Source organism: Fundulus heteroclitus, chromosome 18 (genome assembly GCF_011125445.2).
Source record: "Fundulus heteroclitus isolate FHET01 chromosome 18, MU-UCD_Fhet_4.1, whole genome shotgun sequence".
NCBI lineage: Eukaryota > Metazoa > Chordata > Actinopteri > Cyprinodontiformes > Fundulidae > Fundulus > Fundulus heteroclitus.
In genome coordinates, this window is record NC_046378.1 from 31,808,911 (window position 1) to 31,827,953 (window position 19,043).

At 39.8% G+C, this 19,043-nt stretch overlaps 1 protein-coding gene across 1 annotated transcript in view; it reads left to right on the forward strand.

Moving 5' to 3' along the window:
- The first annotated feature begins 899 nt into the window (after positions 1-899).
- frem2b (FRAS1 related extracellular matrix 2b) overlaps positions 900-19,043 on the forward strand; it is a 94,393-nt gene continuing 76,249 nt past the window's right edge. Inside the window, exons 1-2 of the mRNA XM_036149443.1 lie at positions 900-6,082; positions 7,191-7,280. Of these exons, the coding sequence (XP_036005336.1) occupies positions 1,069-6,082; positions 7,191-7,280 (5,104 nt within the window). The 5' untranslated portion in view covers positions 900-1,068. The remainder of the gene's footprint in view (positions 6,083-7,190; positions 7,281-19,043) is intronic.

Sequence of the window (19,043 nt, forward strand, 5' to 3'; positions counted from 1 at the left end):
ACCTAAATAAAACCCGGGGGCAACTGACTTTCATTTAATCTCAAGCTTTAATGCGCATATTCTGTGACAGCACTGGAATACCAGTTGAAGCATCATGACCATCAATGAGCAAGATGCCCAGGATTATAAAGCAGGGGCCGTGTTATAAAACGGGCACCTGACTATTCAACCCATCAACCGAAAATCTAATGTTGACAAAGCTGCAAACCAGCCAGTGGTCATTGACAAAAACGAGAACTTTTTTCTTTTTTTCAAAACGGAGATCCATGTGTTTGCCTATCACACGAAATCCCAACGGAATTCTCTGAGTGTATCGTGGAGGTAGAGAGACAAGGCGAGAAAAAAGAGCAAGGCGTGTGAATAATTTCACAAGGCGCAAGTTGGTTGCGAAGACTCCCCATCTCGCCTCAACACCGCACACCAGGAGGGGGCGACAAAGATCCACTTTGGTCTGAGCGAGATTCCACATTGTATTTCTGAACAGCTCGTAGCTGCTTTTCTTTACTGTCAGGAGTGTGGCACGGATAGGTTATATATATATATATATATATATATATATATATATATATATATATATATATATATATATATATATATATATATATATATATAATTATTATTATTTTATTTTACCTGTGGAGGATAAAACACTTCCTTTTAACCACACAGCCTTTATCCAGCAAGTTCACTTCTCACTCACGTCTCGTTTTTACCCATTGATCGTCTCCAAGATCTGTCCTCCCCTCATCTTTCTGGCTGCTCAGAAATGACACAACCCCCGTCCATTTAAGACCCGGCGAGCGCATTCCTGGGGAGCCGCGGACCAATGGACTAAGAGGAGGGCGTGACTTTTCTTCTTTCTTTTTTTTTTTTTTTACTCCAGCAAAGCAGGAGTATGAAGTTTCGCCCAACAGAGCACAGCTGCTGGGAGAGAATGGTGCAGCTCCGCGCTCAGCTCGGCTGCGTGATTCTACCCAGCTCCCTTCGCGTCTCCCCGCAACTTTAAGCGACTGTCTGCAAGAGTGCGCGCACAAAAGTTGGACCCTGCTCCGGCTCTGCTCCCCCCAAATGGCTCGGCTCATCCCCGCGCATACGCCCGGGGCCGGCGCCGCTCATCTGCTCCTGCTGGCGCTGATTCTGACAGGTGATGCAGTTGCGAGTGTTGCTGACAGCCACGGATTATCGTACGCCCTGCGGCCCGAGCTCTCGGAGGACACCATCCTGGTCGCCAACAACGGGATCCGCGTCCCCTTCGGCAGGTCGGTCTTCGTTGATCCCGTCAACGATTTGGTGGTGCAAGTTCAGCCCGGCGACAGATGCAGCATCACGGTGCTGGACAACGACCCCCTGTCTCAGAGACCCGGACACCTGTCGCCGAAAAAGTTTCCGTGCGAATTTGGCCCCAACGACGTGAAGTACGCGCACTTTGGCTCCCGGAGCCCCCCGAGAGACAGAGTTCGTTTACAGCTCAGGTATGACACCCAGACGGACACGATAATAATACCGTTCATGATGGAGGTGGAGGTGATCTTTACGCAGCTGGAGGTGCTGACAAAGAACATGCCCCTCACCGTTGACGCGCTGCTGGGCACCAGTAATCCCATCGACAGAACAATTTTGGAGTTCACCTTTGATAGGAGCAGGCAGCAGTGCAAAATCTCCTCTCTCGCCAGCGGTAACGTGATTCCCAGATACGGGAAACTTGTGGACGAGGACGGCCTCAGAGCAACGGTGGACTGTGATGAATTTGTTGGGATGAACATCCGCTATCGGCACACTTTTGCTTCCAAGTCTCCGAACAGAGATTACATCCCCATGCTGGTGGAGTTGTATGATAAAGAGGGAAACGTGCTTAAGCGGGAGTTTTTCCAGATTTTGGTGAGAATAAAAGACGGGGAGGACAACACGCCCCCCAAGCCCAGCTTTGTTGCCATGATGATGATGGAAGTGGATCAGTTCGTAATGACAGCCATAACCACCGACATGCTGGCTGCTGAGGACGTGGAGTCCAATCCCGACGAATTAATTTTCAACATCACTTCCCCTCTGTCCTTTGAAGAGGGCTACATAGTCAGCACAGACGACAGGAATTTACCCATAAGCTCATTTTACCAGGGAGAACTCAAAGAATTGAAAATTGCTTACAAGCCTCCCGCTGTGGATTCGGACGCAGAGAGGATTTTCCAGATTGAGTTCGAGGTGGTGGACACAGAAGGGGCTGTGTCAGACACGTTTGCATTCATGATTGTCGTCAAGCCCATGAACACCATGGCCCCCGTAGTCACAAGGAACACCGGCCAGTTGTTGTATGAGGGCCAGTCCAGGCCGCTGTCCAGTTCGCAAAGTCTGGAAATCAGTGATGAGGACAATTTAGACAAAGTCAGAATTAGCGTTATTGATGGCTTGAGGCACGGACAGTTAACCGTTCTGGGCTCCACGAGGAAATTTTTCACCCCAGCTGACCTTGATGCCGGATTAGTCATTTATCAGCACGATGGCAGTGACACATACAGCGATAATATCATCTTCAGGATGACAGATGGCACGAACGAAGTTGAGTTTTTGTTTCCCATTACGGTGGTGCCTACAGACGACGAGGCGCCCATCATCAATGCCAACACAGGTTTGATATTGTTTAAAAATCAGGTCATGCAAATCTTCCCATCTATGCTGAGTGCCGCTGATATTGACTCGGAAGATTCGACGATAAAATTTGCACTGGAGCCTCCCTTTCCAGCGGTGGGGCAGGTGCTGCTGCGTCAGTCTGAGGCACCGAAGGACCCGTCTACGTGGAAGTTTGATACGCAGGATGAAATGTATGAGAAAGTAGTCACCGAATGGCTGCTGCAGGACATTCTTGACGGAAAACTGTTCTACAAGCACACGGGGCCCCACAGCACGAGCACAGTCATGGATCAGTTTGTGTTTAGAGTACAAGATGACAACGATCCCCCCAACCAGTCAGGTAAGAACACGTTCATAATCAAAATATTTCCTGTTGATGACCTCCCACCGGAGCTTTACCCTCGCACGACCTTACAAATGACTGTGCACGAGTATCAGCTAACGTACTTCCAGAAGAAATTCCTCCGGTACACCGACCTGGACTCAGAAGATCGAGATCTCAAGTACACCATCATCCAGCCGCCCACAGACACAGACGAGAACAGCCCTGTTGTGCTGGGAGCCCTGGTGCTGACTGAAGACCCAAACACTGAAGTCACAACTTTCACACAGGCACAAATTAATCACCACAAGATAGCCTACAAACCACCTGATCTCGAGCTGGGAATTACCACTCACGTTGTGCAGTTCAGGTACACCGTGGAGGATGTCTCCAGAAACAGCGCCGACGGGGTTTTTACAATATTCTTAAAGCCCGTGGACAACAAACCGCCTGAAATAACAAACTCTGGGTTTACTGTGCTTGAACGCAGCAGACATATCCTCACCAGAGGCGAGCTGGACACCACAGACACAGACACAGAGAGCAGCAAGATAATCTTCACCATCACACAGCCTCCTCTTCATGGCCAGATCCAGTTTGCATTCACTGACATGACCAAAGGAGACACATTTAACCTAGAGAATATTCAAAACGGAATGATCTCATACATCAACAATGGGGATGAATCAACCGTCGACTCAATAAAAATAGACGTCAGTGATGGGGTGCATGTAGTTCCAATTTCTATCAAAATTACCGTGAAGCCAATTGACGATGAGATTCCAACAATCAACCTACCAGTAGGTACAATAGGCTCGTACATAGATGTTCTAGAAGATAAGGCCACCGAAATCACAAGCAACGTGATCCAGGGGAGAGACGAGGACACGGATGACCTCCGTTTGACCTTCATCATTGAAGACAAGCCATCATTTGGTGAAATCCTGGTGAAAGGGGTCCCGTCGAGCACGTTCACTCAAGCTGATATCATTAACGGCTTTGTGGTCTACGCTCATACGAGCGGAGAGATTGGCTTGAACACAAAGGATGACTTTTTCAATCTCACCCTGACTGACATGTCTGATGAGTGGACTATAGGTGGAAATAAAATTACAGGTGTCAGAGTTCATGTGACTATTCTTCCTGTGGACAGCCAGGCTCCTGAGGTCTTTGTAGGGCCACAGTTTACTGTTACCGAGGGAGAAAAAAATGTAATTCAAATTCTTCATATCAGCGCTGATGATGTTGACACTCCGAATGATGACCTCCTTTGCACAATTATTGTGCAGCCAACTTCAGGTTATGTGGAAAACATCTCTCCAGCCCCAGGCTCGGAGAAATCCAGGTCCGGGACAGCTATTAGTGCCTTCACCATCAAAGACATTAGGCATAATCACATCTACTACGTTCAAAGCATTCACAGAGGATACGAGCCAGTGGAGGACAGGTTTACCTTCAGATGCTCTGATGGCATCAATTTCTCTGAAAGGCACTTTTTCCCCATCTCCATAATCCCCTCTAATGATGAAAAGCCAGAGATTTACATGAGAGAATTTGTGGTTATGGAGGGCATGAACATAGTTATTGACACTCCCATTCTGAACGGCGCCGATGCAGACCTCCCATCAGATCAGCTCACATTCTTCATCACCAAACCCCCCAGGCATGGATTTATTCTCAATCAGCTCACTACCGGCACTCTCCCTGTGTCTAACTTCACCTTGGATCAGATCATTGATGGCTCGAGCATTGTGTATGAGCATGATGACTCCGAGACAACGGAGGACAGCTTTGAAATCGTCCTCACAGACGGAAAATTCAGTGTGGAGAAAACGGTGATAGTGATGGTTATCCCTGTGGATGACGAAACCCCGAGGATGGCTATCAACGATGGCCTTGAAATCGAGATCGGTGACGTTAAAGTAATCAGCAATAACATTTTAAAAGCTACTGATCTGGACTCTGAGGATAGTACACTGACTTATATTATCAGATATGGGCCTGGCCAGGGGTATTTGCAAAGAACAATGCCGTCTGGTGAATTGCAAAACATCTCAGTGGGGATGAATTTTACACAGAACGAAGTAGACCAGGGATTGATTATTTACATCCACAATGGGCAAGAAGGAATCCGCGACCTCATCAAATTCGATGTGACAGATGGAATCAACCCTTTAATTGACAGATACTTCTACGTCACAATCGGCGGCATTGACGTAGTTTTCCCTGATGTGATAAGCAAAGGAGTCTCCCTGAAAGAGGGGGGCCGTGTGACCTTGACGACGGACCTTCTCAGTACAAGTGACCTGAACAGTCCAGACGAACACTTGGTTTTCACAATCACCCGCGCTCCTGTGAGGGGACACCTGGAATGCACAGACACGCCTGGGATGCCAATCTCCTCCTTCACCCAGCTCCAGCTGGCTGGCAACAAAATCTACTACATTCACACCGCTGACGACGAGGTGAAAATGGACAGCTTTGAATTCGAAGTGACCGATGGCTACAACCCCGTGTTCCGCACCTTCCGCATCTCCATCACCGATGTGGACAACAAAAAGCCGGTGGTTACGGTACACGGCCTGGTGGTGACTGAGGGAGAGAACAAGCTCATTACACCTTTTGAGCTGACAGCTGAAGACAGAGACACTGTTGACCGCCTGTTAAGATTCACAGTAACCCAAATGCCAGTTCATGGTCGCCTGCTCTTCAACAACAGTCGGCCTGTCACCTCTTTCACAAAGCAAGACCTAAATGAGAACATGATCAGCTACAAGCACGATGGCACAGAGAGCGCCGAGGACAGTTTCTCCTTCACTGTCACCGACGGCACCCACACCGACTTCTATGTCTTCCCCGACACGGTATTTGAGACCCGTAAACCCCAAGTGATGACGATTACTGTTCATGCTGTGGACAACGGGGTTCCACACATTGTAGTTAACAAGGGTGCCCAGACTTTGCGGGTGATGGCGAGAGATCACCTGGGGTTCGTGATCACAAGTAAGTCCCTCAAAGCGGAAGACAGAGACAGCATTCAGGGCTCTGTGACTTTTCGGATCACCGTAGCCCCAGAACACGGTTACCTGATCAACCTTGGCAGAGGAAATGCAACTGTCTCCACCTTCACACAAGGTAAGACAGACACTTTTATTACTGCTTGCCTTTTGTTCTTGCAACACTGACATCCTGCAGACGTTCTGTCTGAAGACACATTTTGATTCTCAGAGGCGTTTGATGCTAATCTCCTCTTTATATTTACCTGTTATGCTAAATGTGTTCCCCATTTGACACATAAAAGCAACTTGCGGTAACATAAAGTTTTTTTATTATTATTATTAATGTTTGATACATTTTCTGAGAGAAGAAATGTTTTGGGGCCCCAGGCTTACCAGATCTCCAGAGGAGTGTATTTTTTTTTTCTACAGTGCCTAGTGGGCTCACTTTTGGAAGGAGCTGGTGGAGATTTGTTCCTTACCAGGGAACTATTTTCAAAGAAAAACCAGGGGAAATATAGACGTGGTGGTGAATAACACGAACCGCAAACACGCTGAAGGGAGACTGGCTCAAAGGAAATCACTAGTTTTGTAAACAACACAGGGCTGTGCAGAAGTTATATTTCAAACAAGCCAGAGGGACATCTTGGTTAATGGTAAATGTGGGTGTAGGAGCACATCTGTTGTGTCAATGTCCATGTTATTTCTGCTTTGATTTACGGAGCCACTGTGCAAAGTGTATCACCGGGTAATTTATATTTCAGCAGTTTTTTTGTAAGTGTAAATAGTTCAGAGATACAAACTGTGTACCAGTAGTGCCATTTTTGCGATTCATTGGTTAAATCCGTTATTCCATTTAGTTGAAGCTCTTTTGGCACAAATACCTGAAGGCATTAAGGGTTACATTTTGAAAACTACCAATGAAAGTATCAGTGAATCACTGAATGTCATTCAGGATTTCACATAAATATACAGCACTTTTTTTATTTTTATTTTTATCTGACAGGTTTGCCTAAAATTTAAATATTCCAAGACTTTCAGCATGCATATTTCATCACACGGCCCGAGTCTGCATCAAAAGCAGTGTTCAAAGGTTGTTTTTAAGAGGCACATTGGGGGGGATAAATATATATAAAAAAAACCTGATCAGATTTTCTTTATTGTCATTATTTAAGCCAACTAAACCATGCAGATTTTTGTTGGTAGGACGACGGGGCTGCTACTAAAGCAAATGCTTTCTTTTTCAGCTGAAATCGATGACATGAACATATGCTACATTCTGAGGCACGGTGTCAATGCCACGAACGACATATTCCATTTCTCCATCGAAGACAATGGTACGTTGGCTTTTATCCTCTCATCCTCATCTCATCCTCTCAGGAAGATCGTTTGTAAAGTTTGACGCAAATGCTTCTCATGCTGACGCGTGAGCCTGAAACATCGAACATGTGTTACGCTGTCCCAACTTGAACTTTAAGAAGACTTTCCACACGTAGCAAAGCTCAGCACTCATATCACAGTGTGCCTAATTAAGCCGGGGTTGTGTGCAAAGATAGCAAGGAGCTGCACAGCTACATCTTCACTCTCACATATTTTAGAGGGAAAGATATTCGATATTCTGCTTATATTGCAAAGTAGGTTTTTGGCTCTGCTGTGATTTGTTGCTTTCCTGCTTACAACCATTTTATCTAAGCGGGGGTAAAAATGGTTTGTTAGTTTTACTGTAAATGACTCCATAGGTAGCGCTTTCCTTTTCGGCTCCAACCCGTGATTACCGGTTATTTTTCAGCAAAAAATCTTTCATTTCGAAAATGACTAATTAGGAAAGCAATTAGCAAAGACCCTCTTTTTTTTTTTTTTCCAACGAAGATTTGTAATCAGGCGCAGCGAAAGGTTTGGGGCAATGATGTCGGTGTTGCCGATTAGCAGAAGCAGCGTGCCTTACAGTGTGTCCTTTTCACTACCCTTCAGCTGTGATGAGTGAGCACAAAGAGCCGCTCTAATAGGGGCCCTCTTTTCCCACAAGTACCTCCCTGGCCTCCGTACTCAAACTCTCATTTCATTTTTTTTTTTTTTTTTTTTTTTTTAGGACAAATCTGTTGCTTCGGTTTAAATCCAAGGCAACAGGTGGGTGGAGTGCTGATGAGTGATGACTGAAAAGCAGGAGCTGGCTCTAAATTACAGTTCTTTACCTGAGAGGCTTGTTCGCTTTGAGTGCAGGAGAAACTTCTTTGTTGGTGAGGCTCCATCAGTCTCTCCTCCCCCCATTACCACACCTGCGCTGTTTGCCAGGGATCTCTGCTGGTTTTCTTCCTCTCTGTCACTCTCTTAATGACATACCCGAGTCCCACACCAGCGTTTTGTTTTCCAAAGCTGATAGCAAGGTTCACTTTCACAGCTCCCGCTATAATCTTTACATTAAGCCTACACTTGAAAAGGTGAATCTAAATGGTGACGTTCTCCTCTCTGTCAATTAGTTCGATCGACGTTGTCAGGCAGCGCTCATCATGCTGCGGCAATAGCTGGGCTTTAAAGTTCGAATGCGTTTACAAATTTGCAAATTTTCCTGCATTTTTGCCCATCCACAAGGACTTGTCACGTATTGCAGTGCAGCTGGTGCGGTAGTCAGTGAACATTTTTTCAATGAGATCTGAGCTGCGCTGGTGGCAGCCCCGATTCCCCCGACGGAGCCTGCAGCTCTTTGAACAGCCGTGTTGTGGAGGAGCTGAGTGGCGTACACTAGCACACAGCTGTGCCGTGTCATGTTAAACAACGGAAAACGTTTCCCTCCTCAATTGAGCCTTATTTAGCCACTGCAAGTTTGTAATGTTTTTTTGGGTTTTTTTCAGTAAATGGTTGCTTTTATTGACGCGGCTACTTATGGTTAATCCAAGGGTGTGCGCTAACAGATGCAAACTCTTCATGTGCTTGCTAATTGAAGGGGTTGTAGTGTGTGTGTGTTTTGCTTTTTTTGTTTTGCTGCTCATTGCCAGTGTCCTGTAATTCGTCTTGCCTCCTCAGCACATGTCATGGTTATGTATATACAGTCATCGTTAAAAGAAAGTGCACCTATAAAGGTGATCTAGTTTGCCAGCTTCTGACATTGTATAGACCTAACCTCTAGTTTACAAAAACCTACAGCTCCGCACTGTCAGGATTTATGAAACAAATATAAAGCCAATTAGAAGAAGCTGTATATAAAAAATAATTACACCAAATGATTCATTCACTTTTGCAAGCACCTTCAGCAGCAATACGTTGGATTGGTTATTTTCTGTAAGTCATTCAGGTTGAGATCTCTCCTTTATTTCACCCCTTTGCTGTTTTCTATCGCTGTAATTAATTACCAGCTTTTAAGTTTGAGAAACAGAGCCCTTTGGCACCAGACGTTTTGTACCAACTATACCCTTTAATAACTGACTATTTAAAGTAATGTTATATATTCCAGTAACGGTCTACTCTTAGGAAAGCTGGCAAAGCAACTCAAATAAATCAATACCTATAATAATAAATAAATACCTATTATCAGAGGTCAAACATATTTTTGTTTTAGTTTGATCGGATGGCGTGATCTGTCATATTTCATGACTTTAAACTGGTCAATATTGGTATTAGAACCAATAGAAAAAAAGGAAAAATGTAATAAACATTTTTAAGCATAGTTTATCTTATTTATTATTTTAAGTTATTAAATACAAAGAAATATTTTAGACTAAAGCATGGAAAATGGAAGTAGAAAGGGACAAACGGGCAACATGTCAGTATGAAATTCAGGTAATACCTGTAAATGGCAACAGGTATGACTTACCACAGATTAAAATGTGAAATTTTTTTTTTGTTTGAATTGAGTTGATGAGACCAATTCTTGCTAAATAGTTTTCTTTGAGAAAATCTTAAAATCAAGCATCAGTTTCTCAAGACTTCTTGATGCAAAAGCACAATGAATTAACCTTAAATTTGGACAAGATAGGCCACCATTTACTCTTTTTGTTAGTCATTTCACATGGAATGGTTTATTATACCAAATACAGCGGCCTGCAAAAGTATTCACCCTCTTAGCATTTTTCATGTTTTGTTAGCTCACAACCTGAAATTACAATCAGCTTCATTTTCCAGGTATGTGTACACATACGATTTCTGAAAACGTTTCAACACCTATCCAGGAGTCTTTCTCAATTCTGGTGGCTCACACTGTGACAATTTTGGGGCACAAAGACTCATGGATAGGTGTCCAAACGTTTTCAGAAAAACAAAGCAAAAGACCGGTTGCCTCCAATTTAAGCCCATTTGCTGAATACAACAACACATTAATCCAGTAATAAAAAGAAAAATCAAACACAGTCAACACAGTCTTCAGTATAGAGGACACCTATGAACACACTATGAACAAACTGACAGATTGAGACAATAAAGTAATGGGGCAATGAACAGAGGATGCATGATTAAATATTATTTCCACTGTTATTGTTATGTACATGTCGGAGGTGGGATGATGTACAGATGCATTGGTTAGTAGTTTGCACTGTTTCATTTACACAGCATGCTAAAACTTTGAATATTTATATTTTCGTTGTGCAGCAAACAGCAAATAGAGCTGGGCTTCCATAAAGCCCAGATCTATGGAGTCTATGGCTTATTGTGGTCCTATAGACAGATCCTCCAGTCTCTGCTGTCTCTGTGCTGCCTCCCTGTATAATGCCCTCCTTGCCCGGTCTCTGATTTTTGGTGGACCGTGCTAGATGATGGATTTGATGGTGCTCTGGGGGAACATCTGAGATTTTGATATTTTTTGATAACCCCACTGTGACTTGTACTACTAAGAAACTTTGTCGCTGACTTGTTCAGAGGTCTTCATGGTGTGATGCCTCTTGCTGCAGCCTCTGTGGCCTTTCAGAAAATATATATTACTGACAGATCATGTGACACTTAGATTGCTTTGAAGTAGGGCTGGGCAATATATCTAGATTTTAAAAATATAGAGATTAAGAGATCTAAGATGAGACTATATCATTTATCTGGAGATGGTCTATGTTACGTTATAATTATACTTTAATGTATTCCAGTAGGTTATTTTTCAGCTGTTTCTCATATTTATCTACAGCTGTTTGTTGCTCTGCATTTGGGATAAAGATTTAAATCATAGATGCCTTTTTTTTTTATTACTTTATGAAAAGAAAAACATATTGAGATAAATATCATATATAGGCATTCGGCCTAAAAATATTGAGATATTATTTTTGGTCCATATCACCCAGCACCAAATTTGAAGTTAATTGGTTGCACCAGAGCATTTTAGGGACTTCTTTGCATTCTAATTTTCAGGTTTTTTCTAATTATTTATTCATATGCATTTTTCTTTCCAGTTCTCCAATATAGTATTATTTGCAGGCCAATCACATAAACTAAGATTAGAAAACATTTACATTACATGTTGGTAACATGGATGTAACAAAATAGGTAAAAAGTCCAAGGGGGTTAATAGTTTTGCAAGGCACTGTATGGATTTCCAGTATAGACTCCAGTATTTGGCATCCTGCTGGCAGTATTGAAAAGTTAATTTAATCTATGTTAGCCAACAACCTATATTTAGCCAGGTTCATCGTGCTGCCTGAATTACTTCCAGACTCCTCAAAAGGGTGGTGATTGAATTTATCTTGGACATACATCTATACTGAGCCACAGGCAGAGCCCACTGTGATAAGGATGATTTGGGACTGAGCAGATGATTTAATTGATATGCCAGTCATGAGCTGATATATATATAAAAAAATCAATAACCACTAAGATGTTGCTGCCATGTACCTCTGGCTGTATGAAATACCTCTGATAAGCTTCCCCAAAAAAATGCAGGGTTAAGGGTTGGCGTATAATGTATTAGATCACCTATGGAAAATTTCCTCCAAACTCAAATTCCTTTACAAATAATTGTCTAATAATAAAACTGAAAATTTCTCTACTCTTGCGATTGTCTATGTAAATAGCAAAATGCATAATTATTCTCTATCTTTACATGTGTTCGCAACATATAAGAGTGAAGTTAATGGCTATTACTACGGCACCATGTACCCCAACCCTCTTCCCTAAGAATTACGCTTACATAGCTGTATAACAACATTTAAAAAAAATATTAAATTCCCATAAATCCTTTACATTTTATGTTTCCAGGTTTCTACATTTTATATATGCATACATAGTTACATACATACATAAATTACTGGGAAACCAGTATTGTCAACATTAACTGGTCATTTGTGATGTAAATTGATGTACTTATTTTAAATTGTAGACTAAAGTGTTGTCTAGAGGGTTGCAAATGGATCAGAATGTGTTGAGTGAATAGCTGCAGATGGAGTATATTGCTGGATGTGCTGTATGCATTGTGAACATATTTTATTGTTGTGACCAGCTCAGGGACTGCAGATGGAATGTAGCTGTAGCTAAAGCTGGTGTGAAGCATGTCTTCTTTTTGTAGAAATGTATGAAAAAAACAACAACCTAAACATACATACATACATACATACATACAGAGTTATGTACATACTTACATACATACATACTTACGTATATACCTACATACATACATACATACATACATACATACATACATACATACATACATACATACTTACATACTTACTTACGTGTATACATACATACATACATACATACATACATACATACATACATAAATACATACATACATACATACATACATACATAGTTATGTACATACTTACATACATACATACATACATACTTACGTATATACCTACATACATACATACATACCTACATACATACATACATACATACATACATACTTACATAATTACTTACGTGTATACATACATACATACATACATACATACATACATACATAAATACATACATACATACATACATACATACATACATACATACATACATACATACATACATACATACGTAGGCATATACATACTTACATGCATACATACATACATACATACATACATACATACATACATACATACATACATACATACATACATAGTTATGTACATACTTACATACATACATACATACATACTTACGTATATACCTACATACATACATACATACCTACATACATACATACATACATACATACATACATACTTACATACTTACTTACGTGTATACATACATACATACATACATACATACATACATACATAAATACATACATACATACATACATACATACGTAAGCATATACATACTTACATGCATACATACATACATACATACATACATACATACATACATACATACATACATACATACATACATACATACATACGTAGGCATATACATACTTACATGCATACATACATACATACATACATAGTTATGTACATACTTATGTACATACTTACGTGCATATGTACTTACAAACATACATACATACTTACCAGTGGCGGCTGGCCAGTAGGGGGCGCTCGGGCGCCGCCCCCTTTAAATCGTTTAGATAATAAATGATTTCTGAACTGCAAAGTACTTAGAAATGTATTTATTCATACTGTGTGTCCAATAGACATGTTAGAATTTATTAAAATAGTAAATACATAATTCTATTTAATTGCTCACATTGTGCACACTTCCTCCTTTCCTATGTGCCGGGCGCCGGTCTAATGGGAGTGAATGTAGGCGCCGCAACTTGGGCAAGCACGTGATCTGAGGCTGACTTTTAATTGGTTATCTAGGTTTTTGCATCGGGGCGCAGAGCTCTGCGTCCCGGACACACCTATTCTGTTGCGTCATTACTGGTAGAGTGTCAGTACTGGCTAATTTTTTTAAAAACATTGTGTGATTGGACAATCCCCAATTCGACTCAGCTCAGCTGCAGTTCGTTAGGTTGATTCACGGTTATGCTTGCAAAGTTGAGTAGTTTCAAAATGAGAGAAAATTCTGTTTTGTCTTTACAAAAAAATGCTTTTACAAAGCGTTCACTTGAAGAAAAAAAACAGGATAAAGAAGCTTGGACCGGATCGTCTTAATATACAAATTCAGCAGCAGGCAAGTGATCTCTCCACTCCATGGTTGGACAAAGCAGTGTAGGTAGTAGTCAGCCAGTGAAGAAGCGTCGGGCACTCAGTGTAGAAGACCATGAAAGGATTGCTGCAGAGGTGAGTTGTTGTGGAAAATCACTGTTACACTGGTTTATAGTAATGTTATTTAATATATTAGGAAGATGTGCTTTGTAGTTAGAAATACCTTTAGTTGTGTCTATGCTGTGTAGGTATGTTGATGTAATGTTTGTCAGCAAGATATTTTATTATTTAAGTTGTACTGAAGTTTATGGGTAATGGGGAATAAAACATTTGGTTACTGAATTTTGTATAATCTTGTCCCACAAAAATGCTGTAACACATTTCATAACACTGCCTTAAAAAATGGCAGCAAATGTTATTAAAATCAGGAAAACAATCTAGAAGAAGTCTTTTCAGAAACTGTCACGCTCTTGAAGATCCTCATCACCACACCCATGACCACAGCTGAAAGCTGAAAGGTGCTTTTTAACTCTGAAAAGAATCAAGACTTTTCTGAGAAACTCAATGACTCAGGACAGGCTGAATGCATTGGCCATGTTGTCAATGGAGAAAAGACTAGTCACAGAGATGACTGACTTTAACAAGAATATAATTGAGAAATTTGCTGGGCAGAAGGAAAGGAGGGCAAAATTCATGTTCAAATAGTGCTATTTTTTAAGATTTGCTTTGTTTGTTTTTCATTTGTTTGTTTGTGTGCGCCCCCCTCAGTTTTTTTAGCACCAGCCGCCACTGATACTTACGTATATACATACATACATACATACATACATACATACATACATACATACATACATACATACATACATACTTACATACTTACTTACGTGTATACATACATACATACATACATACATACATACATACATACATAAATACATACATACATACATACATACATACATAGTTATGTACATACTTACATACATACATACATACATACTTACGTATATACCTACATACATACATACATACCTACATACATACATACATACATACATACATACATACATACATACATACATACTTACATACTTACTTACGTGTATACATACATACATACATACATACATACATACATACATACATAAATACATACATACATACATACATACATACATAGTTATGTACATACTTACATACATACATACATACATACTTACGTATATACCTACATACATACATACATACCTACATACATACATACATACATACATACATACTTACATAATTACTTACGTGTATACATACATACATACATACATACATACATACATACATAAATACATACATACATACATACATACATACATACATACATACATACATACATACATACATACATACGTAGGCATATACATACTTACATGCATACATACATACATACATACATACATACATACATACATACATACATACATACATACATAGTTATGTACATACTTACATACATACATACATACATACTTACGTATATACCTACATACATACATACATACCTACATACATACATACATACATACATACATACATACATACTTACATACTTACTTACGTGTATACATACATACATACATACATACATACATACATACATAAATACATACATACATACATACATACATACGTAAGCATATACATACTTACATGCATACATACATACATACATACATACATACATACATACATACATACATACATACATACATACATACGTAGGCATATACATACTTACATGCATACATACATACATACATACATAGTTATGTACATACTTATGTACATACTTACGTGCATATGTACTTACAAACATACATACATACTTACCAGTGGCGGCTGGCCAGTAGGGGGCGCTCGGGCGCCGCCCCCTTTAAATCGTTTAGATAATAAATGATTTCTGAACTGCAAAGTACTTAGAAATGTATTTATTCATACTGTGTGTCCAATAGACATGTTAGAATTTATTAAAATAGTAAATACATAATTCTATTTAATTGCTCACATTGTGCACACTTCCTCCTTTCCTATGTGCCGGGCGCCGGTCTAATGGGAGTGAATGTAGGCGCCGCAACTTGGGCAAGCACGTGATCTGAGGCTGACTTTTAATTGGTTATCTAGGTTTTTGCATCGGGGCGCAGAGCTCTGCGTCCCGGACACACCTATTCTGTTGCGTCATTACTGGTAGAGTGTCAGTACTGGCTAATTTTTTTAAAAACATTGTGTGATTGGACAATCCCCAATTCGACTCAGCTCAGCTGCAGTTCGTTAGGTTGATTCACGGTTATGCTTGCAAAGTTGAGTAGTTTCAAAATGAGAGAAAATTCTGTTTTGTCTTTACAAAAAAAATGCTTTTACAAAGCGTTCACTTGAAGAAAAAAAACAGGATAAAGAAGCTTGGACCGGATCGTCTTAATTTACAAATTCAGCAGCAGGCAAGTGATCTCTCCACTCCATGGTTGGACAAAGCAGTGTAGGTAGTAGTCAGCCAGTGAAGAAGCGTCGGGCACTCAGTGTAGAAGACCATGAAAGGATTGCTGCAGAGGTGAGTTGTTGTGGAAAATCACTGTTACACTGGTTTATAGTAATGTTATTTAATATATTAGGAAGATGTGCTTTGTAGTTAGAAATACCTTTAGTTGTGTCTATGCTGTGTAGGTATGTTGATGTAATGTTTGTCAGCAAGATATTTTATTATTTAAGTTGTACTGAAGTTTATGGGTAATGGGGAATAAAACATTTGGTTACTGAATTTTGTATAATCTTGTCCCACAAAAATGCTGTAACACATTTCATAACACTGCCTTAAAAAATGGCAGCAAATGTTATTAAAATCAGGAAAACAATCTAGAAGAAGTCTTTTCAGAAACTGTCACGCTCTTGAAGATCCTCATCACCACACCCATGACCACAGCTGAAAGCTGAAAGGTGCTTTTTAACTCTGAAAAGAATCAAGACTTTTCTGAGAAACTCAATGACTCAGGACAGGCTGAATGCATTGGCCATGTTGTCAATGGAGAAAAGACTAGTCACAGAGATGACTGACTTTAACAAGAATATAATTGAGAAATTTGCTGGGCAGAAGGAAAGGAGGGCAAAATTCATGTTCAAATAGTGCTATTTTTTAAGATTTGCTTTGTTTGTTTTTCATTTGTTTGTTTGTGTGCGCCCCCCTCAGTTTTTTTAGCACCAGCCGCCACTGATACTTACGTATATACATACATACATACATACATACATACATACATACATACATACATACATACTTACTTACGTGCATACATACATACATACATACATACATACATACATACATACATATATGTGCAAATATAGTACATACTTATATACATACATACATACTTATGTGCATACGTAGGTATATACATACTTACGTGCATACATACATACATACATACTTACATGCATACATACGTACATACATTCTAACGTACATACATACATACTTGCATGCATACGTACATACATACATACATACGTACATACATACATACGTAGGCATATACATACTTACATGCATACATACATACATACATACATACATACATACATACATACATACATACATACATACATACATACGTAGGCATATACATACTTACATGCATACATACATACATACATACATACATACATACATACATACATACATACATAGTTATGTACATACTTATGTACATACTTACGTGCATATGTACTTACAAACATACATACATACTTACGTATATACCTACATACATACATACATACATACATACATACATACATACATACATACATACATACATACATACTTACTTACGTGCATACATACATACATACATACATACATACATACATACATACATATATGTGCAAATATAGTACATACTTATATACATACATACATACTTATGTGCATACGTAGGTATATACATACTTACGTGCATACATACATACATACATACTTACATGCATACATACGTACATACATACATACATACATACATACATACATACATACATACATACATACATATTAAAAATTATATTAAAATATCTGTATTGGCTGATTTTGCATTAACATACTTTTGGCTTTTTTCTTTTATTGAATTGCTTATCGCTGGACTTCCTCTCTGCTGCAATTAATCTGCTGCTTTATAAACCTTTTTAGATGTACCTCTTCTGTTAAGAGTATCAATTTAACTAGTATTTCATTGTTATCAATTCATCTTACCCACATAAAAAAAGACGAGTCTTGTCGTTCCCTTCCAATCAGCTCCAATGCGTGATTTAAAACCCCAATACTTTTATACATTATCAGGATATAAAATCCAAGTCCAGGAGCCTATGATGAATAGCGCATTTCTCCAAGCTATAAACAGTTTATTTTTTTCATAGCTAAAATCTGTATTTAAGTTTTGTTTTTGTTTCTTTACCAACAAAAAGAGGAGATAAGGCTTATTTTTAAAGGAACCCAAATAAAATGTGAAGTTTACTATTTTGAAGAAATGTAACACCTGCAAAGCAAAGGCGCGAACGCAGACCTGGGACATAAACCTTCATAATCACTTGAAAAGTGTTTTGTTTGAAACCAAATTGATGTCTGGATGTTTGTGTTTATGTGTATGCGGGGGTTTGCGAGGGACGGGGCCCCTCTTGTCATTCTAAATCAGGTAATTGCTGTGTGTCGGTGGACTCCAGCACTCCCCTTGTCTCCTGGGGATTCAGGTGCATTCAGGTGAGCTTACCTGAGCACACACACAAGCCCTGGCATTCCCAGGTAGTTGTTTATTGAGCTGAATCTCCTGTCTGCTTCCAGCCACTCACTCAGGATTACAGATGTTCCTAATGACAGACACAACTGCTGTGGTCTTTGTTTTTCATTCCAGACTCTCTTCCTTTTTTTTCCTTTACTGGGGTACCTGCAGTTTGAAATAGATCAATCAGAGCTCAGTTCTTTAAAAAAAAAATGTCTGAAAGTTTTCTTTTTGTTTCTTTCATTAGACTAAAAGCATTCGGTAGAGAGTGCAC